The sequence below is a fragment of the Crocodylus porosus genome, unplaced genomic scaffold, assembly GCF_001723895.1.
Source record: "Crocodylus porosus isolate Cpor-Errol unplaced genomic scaffold, CroPor_comp1, whole genome shotgun sequence".
In the NCBI taxonomy this organism is placed as follows: domain Eukaryota; kingdom Metazoa; phylum Chordata; order Crocodylia; family Crocodylidae; genus Crocodylus; species Crocodylus porosus.
The window spans coordinates 58,124,421-58,152,172 of record NW_017728931.1 but is presented as its reverse complement, the minus strand read 5'-3'; the positions used below and the strand labels follow the sequence as shown (position 1 = coordinate 58,152,172).

Genomic DNA, 27,752 nt, shown 5'->3' with positions numbered 1-27,752 from the left:
AAAGATTGGGCCCGACCTTGCGTACATGCTAGGGGTGTGTGAAAAGGGCTGTATTTGATTCAGGTTTGGCCTGAATTGGGGACAGTGATTCACTTAATTGATGCAGATCACTGTCCCTGATTTGATTTGGCCAAATCTGAAGATTATTCGGCCATAGACACAACTTTAAGTATTTTTTCTACGTACCTCAAGGTACCAGGCACAGCTCGTGAATGCTACAATAGTGGGGTGGATGGAGTCATCTCACAGGAGTTTGGGAGGGGGCACTTGCTCAGTGGCAAACCTGAAAGTGGTCTGGAAGTACTTCTGGTCCACTTCTGGGTCTGCTACCAAGCAGGCGGGGGGGGGTCTCCCCATGCCCCCTCAGCTTGGCGATCAGCCGTGGTGGGACTCCAGGTGCCCCCCCAGACCAAGGAGGTACCAGTCTCCGAGCTGGGAGTTGTAGGACGAGGGGGCCCTGCGCATTCCCTAGCAGACCTGGAAGTGCTTCTGGTTTACTTTCAGGTCTGCTGCTGAGTGTGCTGGGGAACCCCCCGTGCTCCTGTGGGATGCTCCATCCATCCAAGCATCTCAGCATTCACAAGCCGCCTGGTACCTTGAGGTATGGAGAAAAAAAATTAAAGCTGTGTCTATGTCCGAATTGTTGAATCTCTCCAAATCGATTCAGAGGGTTCTGATTTGATTTGTAGAGATTAAAGGGTCTCCTGATTTGATTTGAATTTGGAGATTTGGGCCACTGAATTGGGTCAAAACTCTGCCGAATAGAATCAGGGACTGAAACTTCGCACAGCCCTAGTACATACCACAGGGGTTAACTTCAGTTTAATTCTCCCTAAATTAAAGTGGTGTTTTTAAAACGCCACCACTTCAATTTAAGGAGAATTAAAGTAACCCCCATGGCATATACAAGCAGCTAAAGTGTTGTTTTTTTTTTCTGGTTACTATTTAACCTACATTTGAAAAGTTAAGTATTTTGTGTCCAGAATAAGAAAAAACTGCCACTAAAAGCACCTAATATTATTTTGTAATACAGGTGGAATAAGATAAGAAATACAGTACATTCTTTTATGGTTTCTTATAGGAATAGCAACTGAGAGAAAATTGTTGAATACTTTTATACAGTTTTTAATTCAGCCACAACTAAAGCTTTAGGTGTTTGTCAAACAGTAGTCTTGAAAATGTAACTTTGTTTAAACAAAAAGAAAAACCCTGCAATATCACCATGTTTTTTAAAGTGTTGGGCAGACTCAATTTCCTAAAAGGTATCCTCTCATTATCTAACAGATAGATTCCCCATGCTTCATTGAAGTTCATAAAATCTTGTCAGAAGTTTTGTTTGCTAAATGCATTGAGATATTTGGAATAGCTTGCTTTTGAATAGCATAATATGCAAATAAGAATTTGAAGAGTCCTTCATTTTTTGTCAAGGAGTACTCTTTCCTGGAAACTGCATGGTAACTTGATTTATTCCACATTCTCCTCAATGACAAAATATTGCTTTCAATAATGACTTCTCATTGTGGGTATATCTACTGGTCTGATTCATGTGGTAGATTCACTGATTTCACCACAAGGAAGGAAATTTATGCTTTTCATTCTTTTTCTTTGTTTGAAGTCAGACTCCCTCTGTAGGGCTGATGCACTATTGCTGTCTTGCCTATGTTAAAAGAGTTAAAGTGTGAGGATTTCCACTCAGACTTCTGTGGTGTTCAGATGAACTGGATTTTCGGTAATTGGAGCCTGAGGTTTCGGTGTGCTGAATCTGCATTAATCATGGCTCTGCCTGTGTGCATGTGTGTGTGATGGCATGGTGGCTAGTCCCTGGTGAAAAAGGGATTAAAGAGAGCTGCTGGACTGTACTAGTCCCATAGGTGTGCTTGCAGCCAATGCCAAGTCCTGAAGAAGGGTATAGAAAGGGGAGGACTCTCAGTGCTGATTGAATCTGGATCCATGTCCTCTGAGCAGTGAGCCCTGTGGATTATGCCCCAGTGCCCTGTTGTAATATTTCATATCTAAACTCAGATTGTCATTTTGTTTTCCTTTAGCTTCCCTCAGTAACGTAGCAAAAGAGTTTTCCATTCATGTCAGTCTACCTGTACCAGTTGACCTACATTCTTACTGTTTCCTCAGTGTGTAGTAATGTGGCTCAGCCCAACTTGCCATGCTACTATCTTTCATAGACTTCTCACATGATTTCAATAGAGTGGTGGTCAGCCCATCTCACCAGCCTACCTGTGCTAGTGAACCTTCTGTACTCCTATCATCTCCCACAGTTTTTATGTTTATAGGAGTATGTCAGTACACCCCAATGTGTCCTACCATTTGACCACTTTTTCCACTGGTTTTTAGCAGCTGTACAGATCAGTCTAATCCAGGGTTTTTCAACATTTTGGTCGGTGTACCCCTGGTGACCAGTCAAGAAGTGAGGAATCCCCTGGCAGCTGGTTGACAAGGAGGGGGCATCCCCTAGCAGCCAGTTGGTGAGCGAAACTAGAAGTGCCAGCGGCGAAAGCAGTAGTGCCAGCGACTTTTCTGTGACACTGCCGCATACCCCCTGGGGCCTTCCAAAGTACCTCCAGGGGTATGTGTACCCCTGGTTGGCAAATCCTGATCTAGACTCCATTAAGCTGTTGCCAAAAATCTGAGTCTATTCAGTCTTTAGAGAAACAAGATGAGAGCTCGTTATGATCAGGACCTCTTTTGCAAGATTAGAACTAGAATTAAGGGAGTTACAATCCTTTAATGATTTCCCTTTTTGTACATTAAATCAAGATAAAATGACATGTCTCAGTGATCCTGCATTCCCTCTTAGCAGGTAGGGCATTACTATCCCCCAAGGCAGATAAAAGTGGCAAAGAGACAGGTCTATAGGCCAGCCTTTTATTGATTAGACACCAAAGCACAAAATAAACATTTTTTTCAATGTCTATCTCACTACCTGGAACAGCTCAATACAGATTCTCACCTCTACCAGGTGGGGGGATGTGGGAGAGAGGAATAGGATGGTACGCAGACTGGCAGCTGTTCATTTTGAATTCTCTGAGGTTCCAAAATCCCCTTTGTTTTTACCCAATATTTATGTGGCTTATTTTAATAAATATTCTCTAATTTATTTTATTCAGACTGAGACTTCGGAAACTAGACTGAACTGTTTTTTTTCCATGGGTTTGGAAGATGCTAATTAGATGGTGTTTTATTATTTTGATAGAGGATTTATTTTTTTCTTCACCATTTAGGAATGCTGTTTGCCGTGTCCTGTTTATTTTACTTTGCTGACCCAGGTTAGTTGTATGTAGCCTTTGCAAAGGTTTACTCTGAAACAGGCTTTAGGGACTTATGCTTTAGCCACGCTTCTGCAGCATAGAAAAGATTCTTTGCAAATGGCCAAAGCTGACAACAGGTGGTTTTCTTTTTCCTTTGTGTTTCTGGATTCATACTCCTTGATCACTTTAGACCCTTTTTCATTTTTTTTCTCTTCATAACATACATTTTTCACATTACCATATTCAGTTAACAAAGACATAGTATAATTTCAGTAGGATTCTAGTTGATTACATATAACTCAATTTTTACGGAAAGACAAAACATCAGTTGTGACTTTTAATTAGTATTACATGTTCTCCAAGAGAAGTTATTTGGACTCAGCCTGGTCTAATGCATCCCAGATTTAGTCTGTAAGTGCCAGATTAGGCCTTCTGCCTAAAATTAGTGGCCTTGATAAACATATTCTATTTTACTTTCCCAGGCTCCCATGGCTTTTTATTTTACTTTCCCATGGCTTAAATGCAAGCTTATTCATTATGGTTTAAGCTTGATGATTGATTATACACAATTTAAACATACTTTATTCATAACTTAGGTTTTACTAAGTCTACAGTCTACACCTCTCAGTGTGGTGTATCAGTCACTGACCATACTCATAACCCACAAACCTGCCTGTTCCATTACACCATCTAAATAGCTGGAATCTGTAGAAAAAGGTAAGCCTGAATCTGTCTCCTCCAAAGTTCCTCCCTTTAATTGATAACACTGAGAGTTATCCACAAAAGAGTATAGAAGGGAAAAGTCTAAATCTTGTTCCACCATTATGCCAGTGGATCAATTCAAATGGCTTCCTTCAGCAAAATATCAGAATTAAATGAAAAGTGCCCCAATTCAGCATAGGGAAGACACAGTATCGTGCATGTTACAGCAAGAACATTCCCAAATATCAGTATTACTGCCTAGGTCTAGTTGTCTCTCATAATTTTAACATCCTCTTTGACAGAAGATGTTTCTCTGTCCATTTAAGTCGGGCATGGATTATGTCAGTGTCAAGTTGCTGCGGAAGTTGTAGCCTTAATATATAAATATTATATATAATATATACCTTCTAGCTGAAATGTGTTCTACCCATAAAATGGGACAAACAGGAGATTCTCCCTTATATTTCGTATCTTTCACAACTAGTCAGAAATTGTATGGGAAATGCTAAAGCAAACAAGCCTTGACTCCAAGGTAATTCACTATGGCAAGAGATTTGAATAAAAAAAAAGATGAAGAATTCTGCTGCATGTTTTTAATTTTATTGAATTACTTTCAGTATTATTATTTAAAAGAGCAGAGATCCATAGAAATGAAATAAATAGCAACATTTAGAATGAACTAATTCAGTTTGTGGAAATTTTCTTTTTCCTTAAAAGCAATCTGGATACAAGAAGAAAATGGGTGTGTACCCAAATGACTGACTTGTTACTTCAAATCTGTTTAAAAAAATCTCTCCTTGTAGTCCAGTAACTGTAGAAACATGTTTCTTAATTAACCAAAACTAAAATATTTCCATGTTATTCTTTCTACCTTGGAACAAACTCATTTCATGTTAGGTACTAATGTTCTTATGTTTCTAAAATTCCAGTTTACAGTACCTCTCATCTAATGTTATTTCCAGTGATATCCATTGACTTCTATTGTTCATTCTCATTTTGATATTGCATACATATGGCTCCAAAGAACAATGTCAAACCTTTATGCAATCCAGTTCTTCTTCCTGAATACTAGTCATTAATAATACATACTGTGGGTTTCCAAAGCAGCCAGTGATGCTCTTGAATCCTGCGTCATAAAATTCCCAAGACTCTTATTTCATGCCAAAAGAGACAACTGAACAATACGTTAAACAGTGGGGCCCAACTTTTTTGGTAGGAGTACCACAAATTATCCCCATACCTTCTGTAAATGCCACTCTGATCTCCTTCCCCTGCCTGCTCTGCTATTTCCTGCCCTATTTGCCATTGTGCTCTCTGTCCCCTCCCAATCTACCACATGTCACACACCCAGGCTACCCATGCCACTTGTGGTACTTATGCCATAGGTTGTCCACCCCTGCTGGAAAGCCAGGAGGAAGATCAAACAACCCATATATGATCCACAAGACCATCAAAATCCTTTCATTCCTAGAATATTATGACATCCTCAACACTAACTGAAGACAAATAGACTAGGGACAGACGTTACACATAAATTGGTTTAAGTGATCAGAAATTGGTTTAAACCTGTAACAGAACAGATATTCAGTGTACATCTACCAGTTTGAAAATTGCTAAAACTGGTTTGAGATAAAACTGGTTAAATGTAGTGTCAGACTTAACTGATTTGAGTCAAACTGGTTTATGCAATGTCTGTCCTAGATCTCTTGCCTGTTTTAAATTAAATCAGACTTCCCCAGCATCCTAGAATGCTCTCTGGGCTGGGTAGGGCTCTCTGCTCCACAGCAGGGCTGGCGCCTCCCTTCTGCTCCCTGGTTGCAGCTCCGGCAGGGACTTGCAGGCATAGCTGCATCTGCCTGGCTTCCTCTTACTCTTTGCCTCCCCTCATCACTCCCTGCTTAAGGAGAGATGTCCTGTCCCCTCTGCCTTACACAGACACATAGCATTAGCTAGGAGACCGCATGCTGGCTATAGTCCATGCTGTGGCAGACAGCCGTATCAGCTTAGGGCTTTTTGGAGCTAATCAACAGCTCAGGTGGTAATGTCCCTCCCTTCCTTCTTTGTTTAAGAAGAGTTTGAACTAAGGAGAGAGGCTGTTTGTTTTCTGATGAGGTGATAAATGCTGATAACAAAGATGATAAATGCTTTGTTATCAAGGGAGGGGGGCTCCCTAATCCTGCTGGGGCCTGGCCACGCCCCCTCAGCTCAGCCCTGTGCAAGGGAAGGGAGGACTGCTTTAGTGCCCCCTGGCTTCTAGCCTGAGCCACTGCAAGCATGTGCCTATATTTCTGGGATGCCTGTGCAGTTACAAAATGATTCAGCCTTGCCAGGTTAGACTAAACTGCAAAGATTGAATCAATTCAGGCTCAGGTTTTTTGAATGTCTGTTCCTAGGCCTAGAAGGTGAACAAAGACATCTGTGATCATCAGTGGACCACATGACATTTTTTGGTCTTCTAGACTTATTTGAAATTTAGAAAAAATATGAAAGTAGTACACCTTGTAAGTTGCATTCTTGGACAGGGAAAGTAAATCTTTCCTTTTCTTCCCATGGAAAGAAATACACTCTTCATTTCTTAAATCCCTAAAACAATTGTGAAAAATAAAATGAAGTACCTGAATTTATGACCAGAGCATATAGACTGCATTTGGTTCATAAAATGGAAATATGGAACTACTGGAGGCCACTGTTTTGAGCAGTTTTAACTAAAACAACCTTAATCACCCTGACTTTCAAAAGTCTCTTGAAGTAACTTGCTTGTTGGTGACTTCTACATTGTTTAAACCTAAATGACCTGTGTGTTAGTTGTCTGATTTTAGGATTATTATTTCATATTTTTGGTGCCAGTCTTCTTTGGTACTCTCATATATTCCATTTCTTCATAACTGTCACATGAGGAGTTCCTAGTAAAACAATGACACTTCAGCCTCATTCTGCATGGCTTTACAAAAATTCATTTTAATCATCTAGTAGGAACTTCATCATATTTGTTTCTGCATCCTATAAGAAAATACGTTGGTTGACAGACTCATTTTGGGAGCATTTTCAATTAAAAACTCCCATTTTCAGTCCTATGCTAAAGAAGTGACATTTAGTCCAGGTTGTTCCTCTTTCAAAAATGAAGCCCCAGACAAATAGACAAAACAATAAAAGACCTATATCCAACCTGCCCTGCCCTGCCCCTTTCTTTATTCTAAAGTCAAATACTATTAGAAAAACCAGATGTAATATATATTTTAAAGTCTATTCATGCTGCACCAAATAATTGAGAAATGTAGATACTCCTCTTTCATGTGGTTTTAAAAGCTGCTTTATGATTTGCAAGTCTGTCTCTGGGCACATCTACACGTTGCCTTACAGTGACATTGTTACTGTGCTGTGCTTTAGTACTTCCTTTTAGAAGTACTAAACCAGGGCACAGTAACTGCCCATACTGCACCATATGCGCAGCACAGTTATTTTTAGCACCTATTTCACTGTAGCAATGCGCTGTAATGGGGGAGCATGCTGGTACAGTAAAGTAGCTGCTGGTCACATGTAGACACCTGTGGATGTTACGTCGCCATAGCTTCACATATAGATGAGCCCACAGTGAATCAAATAAAACGAAGTATGCCCAGCATAAAGTATGATGTGTTCTGAGCACATTAATGGATATTATGCAGTATGTTCTTAAGGTCCTGGGTAGAGAAAAATAGAGCACAGAACTTTGTTACAGCAAGATTCACAACATGACCTCTTGTGATTGGTGTTATCTTCCTGAAACTCCATAAAATTGGCATTCTTTCCTGGGCTGCTTTAGCTGGATCTAAACTAGGTGAGGAAAATTTACATAACCAAAAAAAAAAGGAAAGATGGTTTTAAATCCTAGTGGGATTAATATTTCATTGTATCTTCTCTCCCAAGAGATTGGCTCTTACTGCATTGAATTTCCCATGAGAAATGTCCAGACCAGGTGAAGTCCATGAATAAGTGTGAGATAATTACTTATTTTGCCTGTAATGTTTATTTCTTATTATAGAGAACAGCCCCTGATTTTGACATGTCCTTCTTGTATATCAAATCATTCTAGATAGATTCTATGTATACAGTTACATTTATCAATCTTATTAACTACAAGATTATTCATGTTTGCAAATTAGTTTATGTACTCTCATTTCTGTAACTTATATTTTGAGATCAGAGTGCAGGGCAGCGGTAGTTTAAGAAAGTGAGTCTGAACTGAAACAAGGGATGGGAAAATTGAGAGAAAAAAGTAAAGAACGCAAAAATATGCCTCTGTGATGAAAAATACTGGTTTATACCAGCATGAAAAATATATAGAACAGCAAATGCCTTCAATTTTGAATAAATACAGTTATCTTTCTTACATATTAACAAATAGAAATATTCATTCTTTCCTACAAAATGGAAACAGTTCTTGTGCTTTGATGGATTTGTATGAAGACCAAGCCTAAACATAATAAACAGTGACAAATTAGTGGATATGTCAGCTTTAGAAACAGACAATTAACATCAAATGGTGTGCCGAGGAGGAGCAAAAAACTCCAGAACAATAAGCTTTGGAGTTTATTCATGTGCACTAATTGCATGTGTAGATGCACCCAAGGAGTACTGGAAAAAAATCTAATGTGGTAAAGTGATTAGCATGTTATACTAGGAAGCTTGAGAGCTGTGGGTTCAACCCCCTTCGGAGGGGCTGGACCTAGAACCTGAGCATCCACTTCCTTAGCAAGCATCCGAACCACTCAGCTACTGGGGCTAAAACACAGGAGGGCCTCCTTTTCCTGCTTCCTACATGGCCATGTAGCTGCCTGCCCCATTCATGGCCTACTGAGTATGTGCAGTAGTTATGTGGATATTCAAGTATTCATAGTGAACAGGCAATAGTATCTTAAACTATGCATAAGTGCCAACACTACCTCTTACACTACTGGGCAAGTGCTATTTAGGCACACAGAGATAATGAAATTATACCCACAGCGTCTTGTATGTTCAGTGCTGGAATGTATGGAAGTTGTAACATCTCTTGTATCCTTGGAAAAGACCAGGTAATAGTTTTTTCTTCACTATAATTTCCAAGAAGACATTTAAGGCCCAAACCTACAAACATTTTAGTGTTTTCAACTCCTACTGATTCCAGTGTGAGGCAGGTGCTCAGCACTTCTTAGGAGCAAGCCCACCTGTAGAGCATAACATATGACACCAATGATTCAGAATGACTGCAATTTTCTTAATAGATAAATAATGATTAAAGTTATTAAAATGATGATTTCCTTAATTATTCAGGCATAAATATTGAAAAAAGACTAATACGTAGAAATAGTAATCTCTAGATAATATAGACTCACTAGAGAATAATTTTTTTAAAACGTAAAATCTGCTAAACTCAGCAAGTCATTTTGGGGGCTTAGATAATAGCAAAACAGTAAATGCTAAAGTTAACTTCTTAACTAATTTGATTCAAAAGTAAAAGAAAAACCCATGGTATGTAATTTTAAAGTAAGTAGAAGAGGAGCAAAGCTGAAAATTGGATTTAGAAACTGTAGGAACCAGAACAACAAGTCAAATGTCTTGGTGTTTGAACCCTAATTATTGAAAAGCCTATGTTATTGAAAAGCCTATATTGGATAAAGCAATACAGAAATAACCACTTCCACATGGAATTCAGTCAACTAAAGATGATCATTAAAAAAATGCATACTTTTAGGTAATGCATCTATAAATGTCCCTTGCCAATTGTATGTAATTTTGTGATGACATAAGCATGTTTCTGGAGCAGAATCCTAGCTTATGGCCTACTGTTCTCTCTAAAAAGACCTACAACTTCTGTAGACAGATATGTGGCTCAAAGGTCGGACACACAAATTGCCTCGAGCCATTAATGAGCTGTGGTCGAAATCATACTTGAATAGAGAGACTTCTGAATGCATACTTCTTTCAAAAAAAATCTCTCTTATGTTGTTTTGTAAACCATCCAGATATCAACAAGTAAATTAAGTATATAGGTTAAATACTTAAACTAATTGTGAATAAAGTGATATCAAATGCACAAGATTAACAAATTTGAAAACAGAGAGCAATAATCTTGGACTAATCTTTCAGTAATTTAGCAGTTGTTACAATTTGACATAAAATATCAGTGATGACAGTATCTTAATGAGATTATTGGCAGTAACTAATCTCAAACTTGTATATGTCACGACTAATTGAATGGAAGTCAGCAAAGTTATAACAGTGAAAGAACTGTGTAAATGACATCAGAATCAACCACAATTCAATGAACAGAAAATTCTAAATAACAGAACTTTGTGACTGAAAATTACATTATTCCTTAAAATTGCTTTTTGTGAGTTCATGGTTACTACAATATAAATCCATGAAAAATAATTTTTAGGAATTCTAGATATATAAAACGCTTAGTTTGTCTATCTGTCTGTCCATAAGCTTTATTCTCACACTCTCTTGGAGTGCTCCAAGAGCATTCCAGACAGGAGTCTGATGGCAATGTGGCAGAGTGCTGCCATGACGGTGGGGACAGAGTGGATGGAATAGGGATGGGTAAGGCAAGCACTGCTGGCCTTGCTTTCCCTCCTCCCTCCAGCCCTGCTCCCTGGAGGTGGTGATGGCACAGAGTGCTGGCTGAGGGGGATGGAGGGGATGGCGGGGCAAGTTTCCCCCCTCCGCCCCCTGCTCCTTGGAGGGAGCAGTGCAAGGGGAGAATGGAGTTGGACCCACCATGGCGGGGGCGGGGAACAGGGTCAGGCCTGTCGTACAGGGAGTGAAAGGGCTTGGACCTGCCACACCGGGAGGGGAACAGGATTGAGCCTGCCATGCCAGAGGGGGGAATGGTGGGCCCACCATGCGGGGGGGGGATGGGGTCAGGCCACGGCACCAGGTGGGGGGAACAGGGTTGGGCCATAGTAACACTGTGGGGAACAGGGTCAGACCCACCATGGCTAGGGGGGAACAGGGTCAAGCTGTGGCAGTGGAGGGGGAACAGGGTTGGGCTCATAGCAGTGGGGAGGGGCGGGGGGTAGGCCTGGACCCGAACTGCCAGAGGGGAATGGGGTCGGGCCCAAAGCAGGGGGGTGGGGAGGGCTGGGACAGATGAGGATGGACGGAGAGGGGACACAGGTTTAGAGGCTGCACTCCATCCCTGCCAGCCCACCTCCCACCCCCGTTATTCTTGACGGTCAATTTGCCAGTAGATACTAATAATATATCCCTTTTCAGATGTTAGATATTTTGTCTCCTATATTTTAGTTATTCCTATGGCAAATATTGTCAAACATTTTTGTTTCCAATAAAAGTAACTTTACAGTTTTGCTTTTTTTTCCAGCATCTGGCGAGGACCAAATATAAATTGTACAGACAGCTCAGGTTACACTGCTTTACACCATGCAGCTTTAAATGGACACAAGTAAGTAACTCATATTGAACATTTATGGTGAAATTTTCTATATAATCTTGAAACGTAGTATAACATTAACTCCTTAGCACAGGTGAAAACTGTGTAATAATCTGATTTACAAAAATATTTGCATTAAACTTTTTTCTCATGGGCTGTGTTTATATGAGATTTTCTGAGGCTGTGCAACTGGGGCTAGGGATACAGTATCATAACCTAATAATTACAAGAGGGGAATAAAATTCGGGAATTCTGGGTTCTATTCTTTCTTCTTTGCTCTTGTGTGACTGTCAAAGAAGTAGCTGTTGTTCACACAGAGCAAGTCTGTTATCCTCTCTGTAATTTCCACTTGCAAATCAGAGATGTTAACATTGTCTGGATTTATTTATTTAAGTTTTGTTTTTTCATTGTTTGAAAAAACTTGGACATTAAGATTGGGTTAATTCTTTTTTAAGTGATAAGGTTTAATCCAAAGCCAGTTACAGATGATATAAAAACTTGTATTGACTTCAGTGGGCTTCGGATCAGACCCTAAATAACAAAATACAGATCCAGAATAATTTCATTTTTAGTCCATTTTATCCACAGTTTCATTCTTGGAGATGAAGTAACTATGCGTTTATTGTGTTACAGAAACTTGACATTTTCTTTAGTATTTCTGTAAGTCATATTCTTGTTACAGTCCATATGTGCCAATTTATTTCTAAATTAGCAAATACAAGACAAAATATTGCTAACGTAAGTATTATAAAGTCTCCAAAGCTTCATGTCTACAACAGGATGCAAAATAATCAATTACTGTACTCTGTCTCTCTGGAGTTAGCTAAGAGTCATTAATACAGTCTGCTAAACTTGTGTCTTTGAAAAAAGAAAAAACATTATGCGTCTTTTCTTATAATTTATTCCTTGTGCAACTATATATATTGTCAGTTGTCAGAAGATGAAAGCCAACTTGCAAAAATTTTCCAGATTTTTAGATTGGCTATGAATGTTTCCAATAAATATAAGAATACTAAACACAAACTACCACGACTCCAAGAAAATCTCTGATGAAGTATAATTGCTGCTATGGTATCTAGATAGAATCAATTGCAGATTACAGGCTGGACTAATAGGAGGACGGCATATGATATTTTCAAGCACTCAATTTTGGCCTAACTGCTCTGTAGAGGTCAAAAGAATTTTTAGATAGAATTGTAGCAAAAATGTCTAGATTTTGAAACTTGAAATATGTATGTATGTAATGCAAGTATGTCTGGCCTGAAGCTGGCATGGAGACTTCCAAGATTCCAATATTTTTCTAGGTTTGGGCCCCACACTTCAAGAAGGATATAGACAGATTGGAAGGAGTTCAGTGTAGAGTGACAAAATGATTAGGGGCCTGGGGACTGAGACTTATGAGGAGAGGCTACAAGAACTAGGATTATTTACTCTGGAGAAGATTGGGGGGGTTGATAATCTTCAAATACCTGAAGGGAGATTGTACAGAGGATTAAGACAGGATTTTCTCTCGCTGTAGAGGATAGGATGAGGAGAAATGGCTTGAAGCTGCAGCAGAGAAAAGTTAGACTGGAAATTAGGAGGAACTTTCTGACTATGAAGTTGGTCAAACATTGGAAGAGTCTACCTAGAGAAGTTGTGGAATCTCCATCCCAGGAAATTTTCAAGAGCTGGTTGGACACACTTTTGGCTGGGCTGGTTTAATTATGGAATGATCCTGCCTTGAGCCAGAGGCTAGATTAGATGACCTTGTGAGGTTACTTCCAGCTCTACTTTCTTATGATCCAATGAGCCTTATTATTCAAAACAGAAAAAAAAGCACAAAGATTTTTGAATCACATGATTTTTAGAGTGGTTTTATTTTCATGTCATTCAGTATTATTCTACAAATATTAAGCTTTTATTTTTTAAATTTTAATTTCTCTCCTTGTGTTGTAACAAAAGAGCTTTCATAATGTCAATCTATTAAAAACAATCTCCAACCAAATAAGAATCACCTAGCAGCATAGAAATTCACCCTTTCCCGTTCCAATTCACTGTAGCAATTTGTGAATTTTATATGTTAATAAGACAATTCAGTGTAAATTAAGCACAATTTCTTCTTTCTGTTTTTAATTTTTGGTTAGCAGAATATTAAATAAAAATGTGTGTTGCTATCTAGAGGTTGACCAACAACAACAAAAATCAGGAAATTAAAAGCAGTTTTTAGTCTAAAATATTGTTTGGCATTTTCTCTTTTTTTTTTTTATTGTTTTGCTTGCATTTTTTAAATTTTAAATGTACACCCTTCCTGTTGCTTTAATATGGTAATTTCATTTGTTTAAATAAATTCTCTTAGTTTTTCATAGCTCAGTCCATGACCTTTGATTCTCGTGTTCTGTCAAAACAGCTTTTATCCCATCAGTCTCATGGCATCCACAGGACACATTCTTCAAATGAGCTGTTAAAATGACATGCATTCTTTACATTTCTGATTAGATGTCAGTGGAAAGTTAAGGTTACCTTGGCACTTTTTGGAAAAGTAGAAGATAACACATAATCTTAAATATTAATGTCTATTTTAATAAGAGAAGGCACTGTGATTATCTACCACTGAATACATAATGGTATTGTGTTTAACCACACAATCTCCACACTATCTCTAACTCATTCATTGCTTAATAAAGTACTTTGGGTTACCTGGAGCATGAAAAATACTTTTTAAATCAAATCATGAAATATCTTCAATATAATCACTTTTTTTATTGAAACTATTCTGTCATTTTTGTCCTTGTCCCCTTTTGTACTTCTCAGTAGTAATCTTTTATTGCCAAGTGTCTACCATTGAGTTCTGTAGCCCAAAAGTAGCTTAATCACACATTCAAGGACATAATATTTTTTTTACATGTCATTTATCTCCAATCATTGTTTATAATGTACATTCCCATTTTCCCTTTGACTTTTTAACATCAGCCATTCATGGTTTAGTCTTCAATAATGCTGAAGTCCTTTAATTGCTCAGTGCTCAACAGAATATATGATCTTCGGGTATCTTTTAACCCCATGACATTAAGAATTTATATTTTACTATGTCAAAAATATCCATGCTTGGAAACGTTTTAACTGTTCCTGGATTTTTATTTCAACTACCTGAAGGTAAATTGTATTTATTAATGTCGCAGGGCACTAAGGTGCCTGCTCCTTTAAGGGCTGAAACTGCCTAGGGAGAGAGCCCTAGCAGTCAGGCAGGAACCCCACAGGCACAGGTTACTGTGGCAGCAGGCCTAAGGAGGGAATTAGCCTACACCTGCAGTAGGTCAGCTGACTGGAAGAGGCAGGGCTCTGGGCAAATATAAACCCAAGGGCTGGAACTAGAGAGGCAGTTCCCTGCCAGCAGCCAAAGGGAGTTCCCTACCAGGAGCCTCCAGGCAGGAATTGCCCAGAGATGCTGCAGCTGCCAGAGATGCTGCATTTAGGGCTAATGGGGATCCAGGAGCTCACCAGGTACCCTTGCTTACGAGGTACTTAGTGCCAGGGCAGAAGTTTAAATCTTTTAAAGGGACAGAGCACACAATGAACTTTTTACGTTATGTTATAGCCCAGGGGCTCATATTTTGATTGCTGTCTGATAACACCGGAGGATCGGGCTGAGGCTACTGGGGAAGGAGGACACCTCATTGGGGGCCCACTACAGTGTGGGAGCCCCAGTGCCAGTGTGGGCACAGTATTCAGGGGTGAGCAGACCCCAGCTCCAGGGGGGACTGAGAGAGAGACAGGGCTGCGGAGAGCCCAGTGATGATTGGAGGCCAAGGTGAGCTAAGGCCTTGGAGGGACAATATGTGAATGCCATCTGCGAGACTTGGGGTGTTGTAAAGGGGCAGTTTGGAGCCACACATCTAGCCCATAAGGCTGACGGTTTCCAAAGAGGCATCCATTTTGGAGTGGGATTCAAAAGGGGTCCGGGAACCCACCGGGTTCAGTGGAATCCATCAGGACCATGCCCCAAAATACAAGCTAGAGGGCAGCCTCCCTATATATTATAGTACAACAAGATGTGGCAGGAGAGAGAGGGTGCCCGTTGGGCAGGATTGGCATGATCAAGAGCCCTAGGGGTATTGCGGCCAACCCTGGGGACCCCATCCTGTGACAATTTACTACTACATATACACTGTATTTAGATCAAAATATTTTTATAGAATAAATATTGAACCTATTAGCACTCTCCGGCAGTGTCCACATGTGTGGACATTTGTTTACTTGGGGACAAGAAGCAGCAGCATACTTTGTGCTGCTGCTACTTTTCTTTGGGGAACACCTGTGCCACGTACCCTCTGATGTGCAGCAGGTTACCCTGAGTGAGGTAGGAGAGGCTGGGACCAGGGACAGATTAACCCTTTAGTGGGCCCTAGGCAATCAAACTTGTGGGCCCCTATGTTTTTTCACTCAATAATAATAATATGGTTCATTTTTCACTTCCGGCCCTAGGCGTGTGCCTACTTTGCCTATGCATTAATCTGGCCCTGGCTGGGGCCAGCAACTGTGCTGGTCCCAGCAGCCTTACCTGGGGTCCTAGGGGCCTCAGAGAGCTGTATCCACAACTCTCCTGGAGCTGGGAGCCTGACTGGCAGCCAAAGCATGGTTCCAGCGGGCCAGATTCCGATTTTGGGTAGTGTGAACTGCTGCCATGTGTGCCCCGCTCCCTTTTTGACCCTAGGATCTCCACCCATCCCTACCCTGTGCTGCAGGGTAGCAGCAGGGGGAATGCCTGCATATGACCCATCTGCAGCACTGTATGCTGCACATCCATGCTCATTTGCATGCGGCCTCTTGAATTCTCCATTGATTATCTTCTATATTTTTGACCTTTTACATCCTTTAAATAGTGTGCTTGTACCTTAAATTTTCTTAGTTAAGACAATGCAATTTGCAATTTGAAAGATGATACCCTAGGTTAAACATGCCTATCCGCCCCCAGAGGCAGTTCTAAGCTCATTATTGTTGGGTGTCATTGCATTGGTTGTTGAAGATCCTGCATTGTGCCAGGCCTTCCAGTCATTTTCTTCTAGCTACAAGGCATTCTGCTCTACTGCTTCTCCATTTCTTAATCTTTTCCCACTGTTCAGTTTTTTTCTCTTGCTTTTTTTTTTCCTTATAAAATCATAGATAATTAGGGTTGGAAGAGACCTCAGGAGGTCATTTAGGCCAACTCCCCGCAGGACCATTCCCAACTATATTATCCCAGCCAAGGCTTTGTCTATCCAGGTCTTCAAAATCTCCAAGGCATACAGAGCCTCTCTGGGTAACCTGTTCCTTAACTGTCCTCCTAATGAGAGTTTTTCCTCATATCTAATATAAATTTCCCTTGGTGCAACTTGAGGCCATTGCTCCTTGGTCTGTCATCTGCCACCACTGAGAACAGCGTAGCTCCATATTCTTTGTAACCACCCTTCAGGTAGTTGAAGGATGCTATTAAGTCCCCCCTCAATCTTCTCTTCTTCAGACTAAATATCCCCAGCTCCCGCAGCCTTTCCTCAGAAGTCATGTATTAGGCCTGTGTAAATAGGGAACTATTAGATTTGGGTTTGGATTCAGCCGATTCAGATGGCAGCAATTTGATCCAGAGCTCCAAATCAGTTTCCCGCTTCAATTCGGCTGAATTGGCTCCGAAATTTTGAAGCCAATTCAGAGATTTGGCCATAGATATGAAATACCTATAACTTTGTTGGTTTTTGTCCAAGTTGGATGAAGCTTGCAGGGATGGTAGCCTCTGCTGAGAGCATGAAGCCTGCCAAGTTTCAAGGAGATAGGTACAGGAGTTTGGGGGAAACTGCACCCCAAATTCATGAAAGCAAAACTCATGACGTGTATGTGTTAAGCCACGGTGGGGTCAAAACTACAAGGGTAGTGGTCAATGGTGAGGCCACAAAGCCTGCCAGATGTTAAGGAGATAGGTGCACCCCTAGCTGCTGACGGACAAAACTCGTGACATGGGTACTTGTGCAGCTGAGGGTCTCTGTCTTGGGGCAGTTGATTGTCTATATTGATTATTTCCTCTCCTTAGTCTGTGGTTTTGTAGGTGTTAATCCTTGCTCATTAACTCATTATCTAGTAGTTACTAGTAGCTAGCTACTGTGTATTGAGCTGGTCTCTGAGTGAATCATGATTGATTGGTAATACAATAGCTTAGCAGCCAAGCCTGCACTAGTTCCCCCCACCCTGTGCTCCAAGACAGACACAGATGCACAAGCACCCATGTCACGCGTTTTGCCTGTCAGCAGCTAGAGGTGCAGGGTTCCAGAACCCCCCTATACTTATCTCTTTGACAGCTGGCAGGCTTTGTGACTGCAGCAGGGGCTAGCAGGTCTGCAGCTTTCACCCTGCTGTGCCTAAACACACAGTGTCACCCGTGTCATGAGTTTTGCTTGCCCGCAGCTTGAGGTGCAGTTTCCCCCAAACTCCTGCACCTATCTCCTTGAAACTTGACAGGCTTTGTGGCCTCAGCAGGGGCTACCATCCCTGCAAATTTCATCTGAATTAGCCAAAAGACAACAAAATTAATTGATTCCCCATTATACCCTATGGCCAAATCTCTGATTGTTGTCCAAATCAATTTGAAAGCTCTGAATTGATTTGGAAAGCCTAAAGCTTCCCGTGATTCAATCTGGATTTGTAGATTTGGCCTCTGAATCATCTGAATCATCTCCAAATCATGATTTGAAGCTCTGCACAGGCCTATCATGTATGCCAGCTTCCTAATCATTTTTGTTGCCCTCTACTGGACTGTGTATTGGGGGCCCAAAAATGGACACAGTACTCCAGATGTGGCCTCACCAGTGCTGAATAGAGGGGAATAGTTCTTCGACTTTCTTCAACTTGCTGGCAACGCTTCTACTAAGACAGCCCAATATGCCATTAGCCTTATTCAAAACAAAGGCACACAGTTGGCTCATATTCAGCTTATTGTCCACTGTAACTCTTCTTTGCTCCCTTCTGCTTTGCAGCACTGATTAGAACATATCTTTTGATCTAGGTACCCTTTCTCAAGAAGCCAGTAGAAGAACAGCCATAACTGGTGTCATATATTTGGTCTTCCTTGTGAAACAAAGAAACTAGTATGGCTAAATATTCTAGCTTTTACTTTTTTTACACAGTTTTGTCATTGATAGGTAAAGCCAGTACAGTAACTAAAAGAAGGCAGGGTTGCAAGAATACCTGCAACTAGAAGTGGCTGATCATGCCACTGCGGTCAGCACTGCTGCTCTTGGCACTGCTCTAGCCATCACACAGCTACCCAGGCCACAGAGTATCCCAGCTGTGCCTCTGGGTAGAGCCCATCCTAAGATGCTGGTCAAGACAAAAATGCAACAGGACTCTGGCCTAAATGACTTTTATTAGCCTTCCAAACTGACAGTTATGGAATATATTTACTGAGAAGAACTGGTGCCTTTAAGGGGCAAGTTAGGGATAGGGGTATTTTTGGTAGGGGTTTTGGTGGGGGGTGGGGACGGGAAGGTTGCTTTGAATCTACTCCTGGAGTTTTGGTGCCAGACCAGTACTTTAAAGAACTAATGTCTGAATGTCCAGAAATTTGCACAGAACCACCTCAACTAGACCCAAGTCTGGTTAATTTATTAGCTAATGTCAGGCCTGACAGTGTCAAGTTATGCGAAGACACATTTACAGGTAAGACAAAACTGATTTACTTTCTGATATGTTTGTTAACTGGAGCTCATACCATACCATTGAATTTTAAGTAAAACTTCCTGTTGAGGTCAATAGGTATTATGCTTAAAAAGCAATGACTCAATATAGCTCTTTCTATTAATCTTTCATTTTCATGTAGGTTTAAAATAACAATTTAAAAATACTAGCTGAAGCAAAATATAGGTGAAAAATAATGACATAGCTTTTTTTCTCATTGCTCTTAGGAATCTGAAAATCAGAGAAAAAAAAAAGATTTCCAGGGAAGTTAGTAAATATCTAAGTAGACCATCTTTGCATAGTATCCTGGGACTATATGCTAGCATAAAGAAGAAAAAAGGGGTTACTTACCAACAGCAACACCCAGGGATAAATCCAAAAGTGGTACAGTGGCATGGATGCACCCCCCATCTTCTGACTGCACAAACAGCAACAGCATGGATGCTTTTAAGTTCACAAATCAAGTAAAAATCCCATCTGCCTGCTCTTGTTACCCTCTTTCCCTTCTGTCCACAGCAGCTTTCCCACTGCTGCTGGTCCCTCCACTGATCTCGTCCCCAGATGAGGGGGAGGGCTATAGAGCTGCTCCTGCCTGCTTCAGCTTGGAACAGTGGTAGCAGAGGTGGCACTGTGTAGGTTCCTTCTCTCTGCTTGGTCCCCTGGGTGTTTCTTGCCATCCTGGGAGTGAATACAGCCTGCCAAATCCACCTATTGCTATCTCCTGCTGAGTCTGGCTGCAAAAGCTCTGCAGCTGTGGAGCCCTTCACTGCTGAGAAATTAATTGGAGGAGTTATGGTTTAAGAGCATTGTGGGAGAGGGGCCCTGGAGGTTTAGCAGGTGGGCTCAGCAGGGAAGTAGCCACAATAGCAGCAAGTGAGTTTGCTCCCCCCACAGTTGTTCCTGGGCTGGCAGGGAACACCCAGGAGACTGGGATCCTCCCTTCTTCCTCTGCTGCTGGTCCCTGCTGAGAACGGCTGGAGTGGGGCAGGGGTGTCTCCTTCATCCTCCCATCAGCTCAGGACAGTGACATTGGTGGGTGGGGAGGGGGTGAATGAGAAGTGAGAGGACATGCTGCTGGCAGAGAGGAAGAGGAGGGGTGCCAAGGGAGTGGGGAGGAGGTAGAATTCTTAACTGTGTTGGGGACTTAAAAAGTCCCTGCTGCTTCTCTCTATGTGTCTGCCTGCTGGGAGGGTGAGGAAGGGGACAGGGTTGGGTGGAGCTGGGAGCAGGGATGGATTCACTCCCACGTTGCTAGTTGCTGCTCCCTTACCCCTAGGTTTGAAATGAACCACTTCTGCACAGCCAAACTGACTTTCTTCCCTACTCTCCTCTTAAGAGCTATCCATCAATATCTCTTCAAAAACAATGCATTCAGAAAACCAGTGTCTGTTGTTAAATAAACCTTCTAGTCATTAAAATAAAGAACCAAAGTTAATACACAAGTAAATAATATTTTTAGTTACATTTTGCAGTCTGTATTCTGCTACTAGGCAAAACTAATATTAATTTCTATGGGAATTTCACTTGAATTATGATGTCTGAAAGATTTCGTAGTTCTGTTGTTCAGTCTGAAAATATTGGCAATATGAATAAAATATGCTTATCCATGAATATCCATTTGCAAGCTTTAGAATGTTAGCTTTGTTTCCTGTCTTCCAGGGATATTGTTCTCAAATTACTTCAGTTTGAAGCATCAACTAATGTGGCAGATAACAAAGGTTATTTTCCTCTGCATTTGGCTGCTTGGAGAGGAGATGTAGACATTGTGAAGATTCTCATCCATCATGGGCCATCACACTCCAGAGTGAATGAACAGGTGAAGTGATTAAAAATCTTTGTTTATGTCATCAGAAAATAAAAGTAAGTATTCTTAGGTCTGACATTTACAGCCAGATTCAGCAAAAACATGTCTGTTTTCCATGCCATTTAAAGTTCTAGCAACTTGTATTAAAGAGTTCTTAAAGTCTTCCATATTGCATGTGCAGGAAATACTTTTTGCTAAATTGGTCCTAGGCAGCAAGGCAATTTATGCATGTTCAGATAAAGAAAACGAAAACGTTGCTTGTTTCCAGAGATCTGATAAAGCAGGGGTGAGCAATTATTTTGGACAGAGGGCCGCTGATTGAGTTTTGGCAAGCCATCGAGGGCCGCATGACAGGCAGCCCAAGGCAGATAAATATTAATTTTCTAAATTTTTTAGGGGCCCCCATGGGCTGTATAAAATGGCCTGGCGGGCTGCATCCAGCCCCCAGGCCACATTTTGCCCACCCCTGTAATAAAGGCATACTCTTACCTTAGCACCCTGATGATATAGTCAAATACAATATGCAACTTACTGTATAGCTTCTATTTCCTTAAAATCCTTTTGTGCAATAAAGCCACAATATTTCCTGTTCTAGTTGAAATGTTGGGCAAACCATATATCGTAAACAAAATAGTATTCATATATTTATGGGCACCATAACTGGATGATATTGCATGGCATACAAGATAGCAAGATCTTAAAAATGACAACACAAATTTTATAGATAGCACAATAGAAAAACAGAGGGGCAGGATGTATTAATTATGCTAATATCTAACCATGCAACTGACGTCGGATCCTTTGTGGCCTGCATGTTTCATAATTGGTTCACTAGTGGGCTTTGTGGCCAGACAGAAAGGGGACAGGTTGCAGCTACTCATGGTGAAACATTTAGCAAAAAATTTCTTAAAAGCTTTTAGATCCAGAAAGCAGCGATTCCAACTTTAATCTATTTCTTATTAGGGAAGAATGTGAGGTACATGAGGAAACATAGTACTAGTGACCATGAGCTACTTAGATTCACCTCAGTAATGAAAAAGTTCTTTTGCCACAGCTTTTTAATGGTATTAGATTCCAAGAAAACATTTTGGGGGAATTAAGAAATGTAGGACTCTGTAACTTCCCATGCTTGTCCTGAGCTCCCCATTTAGGCTTTTCTAGCTACCCAGAACTAACCGCAGTCCTGTGAGCTGACAGTTTGCCCCCGGCACCAATTTCTCAGACCACTAATGCTTCTCGTCTGCCATGTCTTTGATGGAATTTTAGTCTTGGGGATCACTGTTACCCTCAGTGGTGTCTTGCTAGGGCCGCTTGTTAGCCTGGGACTCTGCCTCCCCTGCACCCCACCTAGTGCCAATCCGTTATTACTCTGGTCTTGAACAGACGCAATGTTGTTACCAGTCGTCGCTCTCATCCTGTCTTGTAGGTCCGCTGCTGTCCTTTCTCCACTGTCCACAGCCGGACTTCCATGTCTTCTCTCCAGGTAAGTGCACTGACTCCACTGAGTCAGTACATGGGGTCAGCTCCCTACTCGGAGGCTGCCACCAGCCATCTCCCTTGTGATCTCTGCCTCAGCCACAGCCTTCCCTCAGCTGCAGGGGACTTTCTTCTGGTCCCCCTGTTGGACTGGAGCACAGGGCTTTTATATCTGCCCTGCTGCCCCTGTTAGCGAATTGGTGCAGGCACGCTCTTACAAAGTGCGTCCATGCTGGCCCCGGCTTTTTTTATTCTCCCTGTCTCCTGTTGGCTGTGGCGTGGGATGTTGTGGTGTTGCCGGCAGATCTTGTGGCATGGCAAACCTGCCACCACCGCCATGCTCTTGAGGCTCAGCGGGCTGCATTGCCACCAACGGGGTTTTCAGTATGGCAGTCCCGCCCATGTTGCCTCATTCCCCTGGCTCAGTGTGTTGCTAGGTCACTGGCAGTGCCTGCAGCATGGCACTCCTGCTGCCACCATGCTCCTGCAGCTCAGCATGCCAAGGTGCCACCGGCTAGCTCTGTGGTGTGGGGCTCTTGCTGTTGCCGCAGGGTCCCCATGGCTCAGCCGTTCCCTCCTCCCCACCACATATCTCCCCTTTTAAGTTGCCTTGTGGCGTCTTGAGTGTGCCCTCTTCTGAGCATGCTTTCTCTGTTTCCTGCTCATGCCATGCTTCCCGCTCCTTTGGCCTTGCTGCTGATTCACTGCACTGGGACAAGAAATCAGCAACTTTGTTGTCCCTGGATTGTACCCAACAGGGAATTTAAAAGGCTTCAGAGTTAGCGCCCAATGCATTATGTGCTCATTATCACACTTAGAGTTATGCAGCCATTGCAAAGGCGCATGGTCTGTTATGCCCCCACAGCCATTTCAGACATATCTGTCTGTAGGATAAAAGGCTTAGAAAGTCAGGGGTCCTCAGGAGCACCCCACTACACAAGGCCATCTTGATGTTCCTAAAGGCCTCCTCAATTAGGGGCAGCCATCTTATCACACCCTGCACTTTACCCCTTATGGAGTCTGTCAAGGGTGCAGCCAACTCTGCAAAGCCTGGTATAAACCTTCAATAATAGGTGGCCAAACCCAGAAAGGAGCACATTATTTGTTTGTTTGTGGAGGTTTATATTTCTCTATGGTCTCTACTCATCAGTGGGCGTATGAGACCCTGTACCACACACAACCCAAGATACTTGGTCTCTTGCATTCCCAATGCATACTTTTTAGGATTTGTGGTCATATTAAATTGGTGCAGTTCTCATAATACTGCTTCCACATGTTGCCATGTTCAGGCCATGACTGAGAATAAATTACAATATTGTCAATGTATGCCACTGTATACCTTGTATGTGGAACTGGGATGTTATCTATCAGCCTTTGAAAGGAGGCTGCCACGCTATGAAAGCTGAATGGCATCTGTGTAAATTGACATAGTCCCCATGGAGTACCGAAATCCATTTTTTACTGGTCTTTTCCTGCCATGGGGATCTGCCAGTAGCCCTTGGAAAGGTCCAGGGTAGAGATGTACTTTGCCTGACCTATCCATTCCAGTAGTTCTTCTATGTGGGCCATGGGGAAGGCATATAAATGCGCTACCGCATTAAGTCCCCCGAAATCCATGCAGATCCTTAGCGACCCATCGGATTTTGGGACGACCACCAGTGGGTGTCTCCAGGGGCTCTGGAATGGTACTGTCACCCCTTGTCTAAGCATTTTCTGTATCTCCTCATCTACCCTTGTTTGTAGGTTGTTGGGAACTGGTCTCCACTTTTCCCTTATGACCACCCCTTTTGGTGTATTTATTTAGTGTACCACGCCCCTAGCCTTTCCTGGTATCTCACTGAATACATCACCAAATTTGACGATGATCCATCCCTGCTCGTTTTGCTGCTCATCTGTGAGGCTGCCTCCTATCTCTATCTTGCCCCTTAGCATGTATCCTCGTATCTCAGGGCCTAGATCTTCACTTACCTCTTCAGGACTCAGCAGCCATCCCTCTAGCTCTCTCCAAGCCTTTAATTGGTTTACATGGTAGATCTGGTGTTCCCTTATGTATCCCGGATGGTGTACTTCATAATCTACGGCTCCAGCCCTCCTTGCCTTCTCAAAAGGCCTTTGCCACTTAGTTAATATTTTATTTACGAAAGAGGGAAGTTGAACCAACACTTTATCCCTAGGCTGAAACTCTCTCTCTCATGCCCTCCGATCGTAACTGGCTTTCTGCCATTGCTGTGCTCTCTCCATATTCGCCTAAGCTAGCTGCCGGGGCTGCATAAGGCATTCCATTATCTCCTGCCTATATTGTTGGACCCCAACTCATTTATGCCCCGGCTTTTCCCACTCTTCCCTGACTACTTGCAGTAAGCTTCTGGGCGTGTGGCCAAATATCAATTTGAAGGGTGCAAACTGGGTTGACTCCTGGGGTGTGTCCCTGAGAGCAAACATAAGTGACACTAAGAGCAGGTCCCATTTCTTGGGCTCTTTCTGGATGCTCCATCACAATATGTGTTTAATTGTGCCATTTAGGCATTCAACCAGGCCATTTTTTTGGGGTGGTAAACCAATGTTTGCAGATGCTTAATGCCTAGCACATAACATACAGCCTTTAACACCTCTTACATAAAGTTCATACCTTGGTCTGTAATGATTTCCCTGGGTGTGCCAAAATGGGAAATCCACTTTAACAACTGTTCCGCGATCCAAGGTGCAGTGGCTGTTTTGACTGGGTTTGCCTCTGGGTATCGTGTGGCATAATTGATTAAGACTAGTACGCACTGGTGCCTTGCCCTACTTTTGGTGAATAGTCCCATAACATCAAGGGGAATTCTATGGCACCGTGCTATAGTACTTCCCAGAGCCATCCCTTGCCGGGGGGAGGGACAAATCCTCCCTGGGCCCCATAGACAGTGCTGTACAGGTCCTGCTGGCTGCTTTGGCCTGTACAGCACTGTTTCAAGTGGCCACCGGCCCCCACTCCACTCTGTGATCTGGCTGCTCGCCACCCCACCTTCCCCCCACCACACAGCCTGATATGCCCTGGGTCCCGCATACTCTTAGGGTCGGCTCTGGTACTTCTTTTTGGAAGTATTAAAGCATGGCACAGTAATAGCCTGTACTGCACCGTGCACGTGACTCATGGTTAGTTTTTAATGGATGCTTCGCCGTAGCAGTGCACTAAAACAGTGGAGTGTGCCACTATGGTGAGGTAGCTGCTGGTCACATGTAAACTCTCATGATCGCTACATCACTGTAGCATGCCATACAGTGATGTAGTGTGTCGCTACTGTGACATAGGGCGATGTGTCAGCGTGCCCACTGTTGATAAAGGCTAAGACACATGCAAAAGCAGATGCTTGAAATAGGTGGTGCTGTGTTACTGAAGTAACAATTTGCCATAGATCCTCATTCTTTCCTTGCTTGGTAGGAATTCTGCCTGCCACTAATCATACCCCATGTCAAATGTCTTTGCATAGCTTGAATAAATATTTTCCATTCTGAGTTTTAGGTGATAAGTCCTCATTGTTAAAAAATCTGTTAAAATGCATTTCATACATATCCCTTCTTGTCACATATGTTATGGTAGCATCATATAAAATAAATGCTTCCAAAAACTTAACTAAAAGGAAATAATATTGAACAGGGCAAACATCCAAGGACAACCAGTACATGCAAAAAGCCTATTATATCTAATAATATTATGTACAGAAACACATGAATAGGTGGACTTTGTATGTGGCATTTCAAATAAGCTAAACAGTACATTACAGATTTAAAATACACTCTTCAAATATCATAAGACAATATCCAACATTTTAAGCTCTGAATGCCCCCTACTGTTCCTGTTATGTAAAACTTTGTTTCAAACCCAGAAAGAAGCCAACAATTGAATGAGAAACATGGAGGGGTTGGAATATAGACAACTCCCAAATCTATATAGGCTGATTATTGTAGGTCAAATAATATATATTTAGGATTAACAAAAGCATATCTTAAATAAATGTTTTTGCTAACTTGATATAGATAAGTTGCAACAACTAAGTGTGGTGGACCTGTACAACAGATGTGTTTAAACTGTATTGATGAAAATGTATAAACTATAACATGGCCACAGTTCGATTAGACTATGAGAGATCAGGATTTATTCATAAAAGAATTAATAATAGAACTAAAACCATATATACTATAAATAGATAAGATGTCAATAAGTTCAGATGAACACATTTATATAATCCCTTCTAGTAAAAATTTTCTTGTGGCAGCTATACTATTAATAATATTCAACACAATATGTATGCACATCGAGAAGCCCTAACATATATTTATAGACCAAAAGTTAACACATGCTGAAGGACAGCCAGCAAAATGTTCAATATGTAAATGTAAGAGTGCAAGAAATGGATGAGAACATAACTGGGTACAAATGGCTGAATGATCAAGAGAATGATTTCCTGGTTTTAAATGGTGATTTTATATATAGACAGAATATGAACATTAAGAAATGTAAAGAAATAATGTGGTGGAAAAAAACAGAACTGCCAGTTATGTTTTTAGATACTCTTTTGATATTTTGTAGCTGCCTCTGTCCTTATGTCTGCAGCACAGGCTTTCCAGAATTTTATACATTTAATTTACTGTGGCATGCTTCACTGCATCAGACAGTAATTTTCATAAAAAGCAACTTACCTGATTTATATTTCTTTAGTGTCTGCTGGGAAATTTTGTAAGAGGCAAGGAAGAGGAGCCCTGTACTTTCTTATTTCTGTAATAACATGTAAATAACTGACTTGACACATTTATTGGGGGCTTTGGGACTCCTGAATCATCAAAATGAAGCATAAGTATGCATGCTTCTCTTGGTGTTACTTCAGTAACATCCATGAATTTCTGGTTAGGTGACAAAATGGTACATACAGACATTTGGGAGGTTAGATTGAGTTAAGAAATGGCCACCTGATCTAAGGTAAATTGGGAAGGGGGAGTTGTAGAGAGGCTTGGGGGATTGAGGAGAAGTGAGGTCTGTGGGAGGGTTGAGGGAAAGTGGGGCTTGCAGGGGGGCTGGGGATATTGAGGGGGCAAGCAAGATCTGTGGGGTGGGGGTTGGGGGAACTTCAGGGGCTAGCAGGGCCTATGGGGGGAGGCTGGTAAGGTCTGGGAGGGTTTGGCAGGATTGGAGATGCAAGCAAGGCCTGCAAGGAGGTTTGGGGGACAAGTGGGATCCATAGGGAGGTTGGTGGGTCTAGGGAGGTTTGGTGGGATCCAGGAGGCAAGCAGGGTCTGCAGGGGTCACCCAGTGAGTAGGACCTTTTAAAAAAAAATACTGGGGCCAGGCACTGCAGCCATGGGGGGGAGTGGGCAGGGGTCGCTGGAGCTGGGGAAATGGGCGGGGGCTGGGGGCTGGCAGGTTTCCAAAGATTCAGAG

The 27,752-nt window shown here is 41.9% G+C and overlaps 1 protein-coding gene across 8 annotated transcripts in view; it reads left to right on the top strand.

Moving 5' to 3' along the window:
* ANKS1B (ankyrin repeat and sterile alpha motif domain containing 1B) overlaps positions 1 to 27,752 on the top strand; it is an 837,577-nt gene that overhangs the window by 82,900 nt on the left and 726,925 nt on the right. For 5 of the 8 annotated variants that reach the window (XM_019545115.1, XM_019545114.1, XM_019545113.1 and 2 more), the window contains exons 2-4: positions 11,308 to 11,388; positions 20,716 to 20,872; positions 22,287 to 22,343. In XM_019545115.1, coding sequence (XP_019400660.1) covers positions 11,308 to 11,388; positions 20,716 to 20,872; positions 22,287 to 22,343 — 295 coding nt within the window. The remainder of the gene's footprint in view (positions 1 to 11,307; positions 11,389 to 20,715; positions 20,873 to 22,286; positions 22,344 to 27,752) is intronic. The other 3 variants (XM_019545118.1, XM_019545120.1, XM_019545122.1) reach the window with 1 other exon arrangement.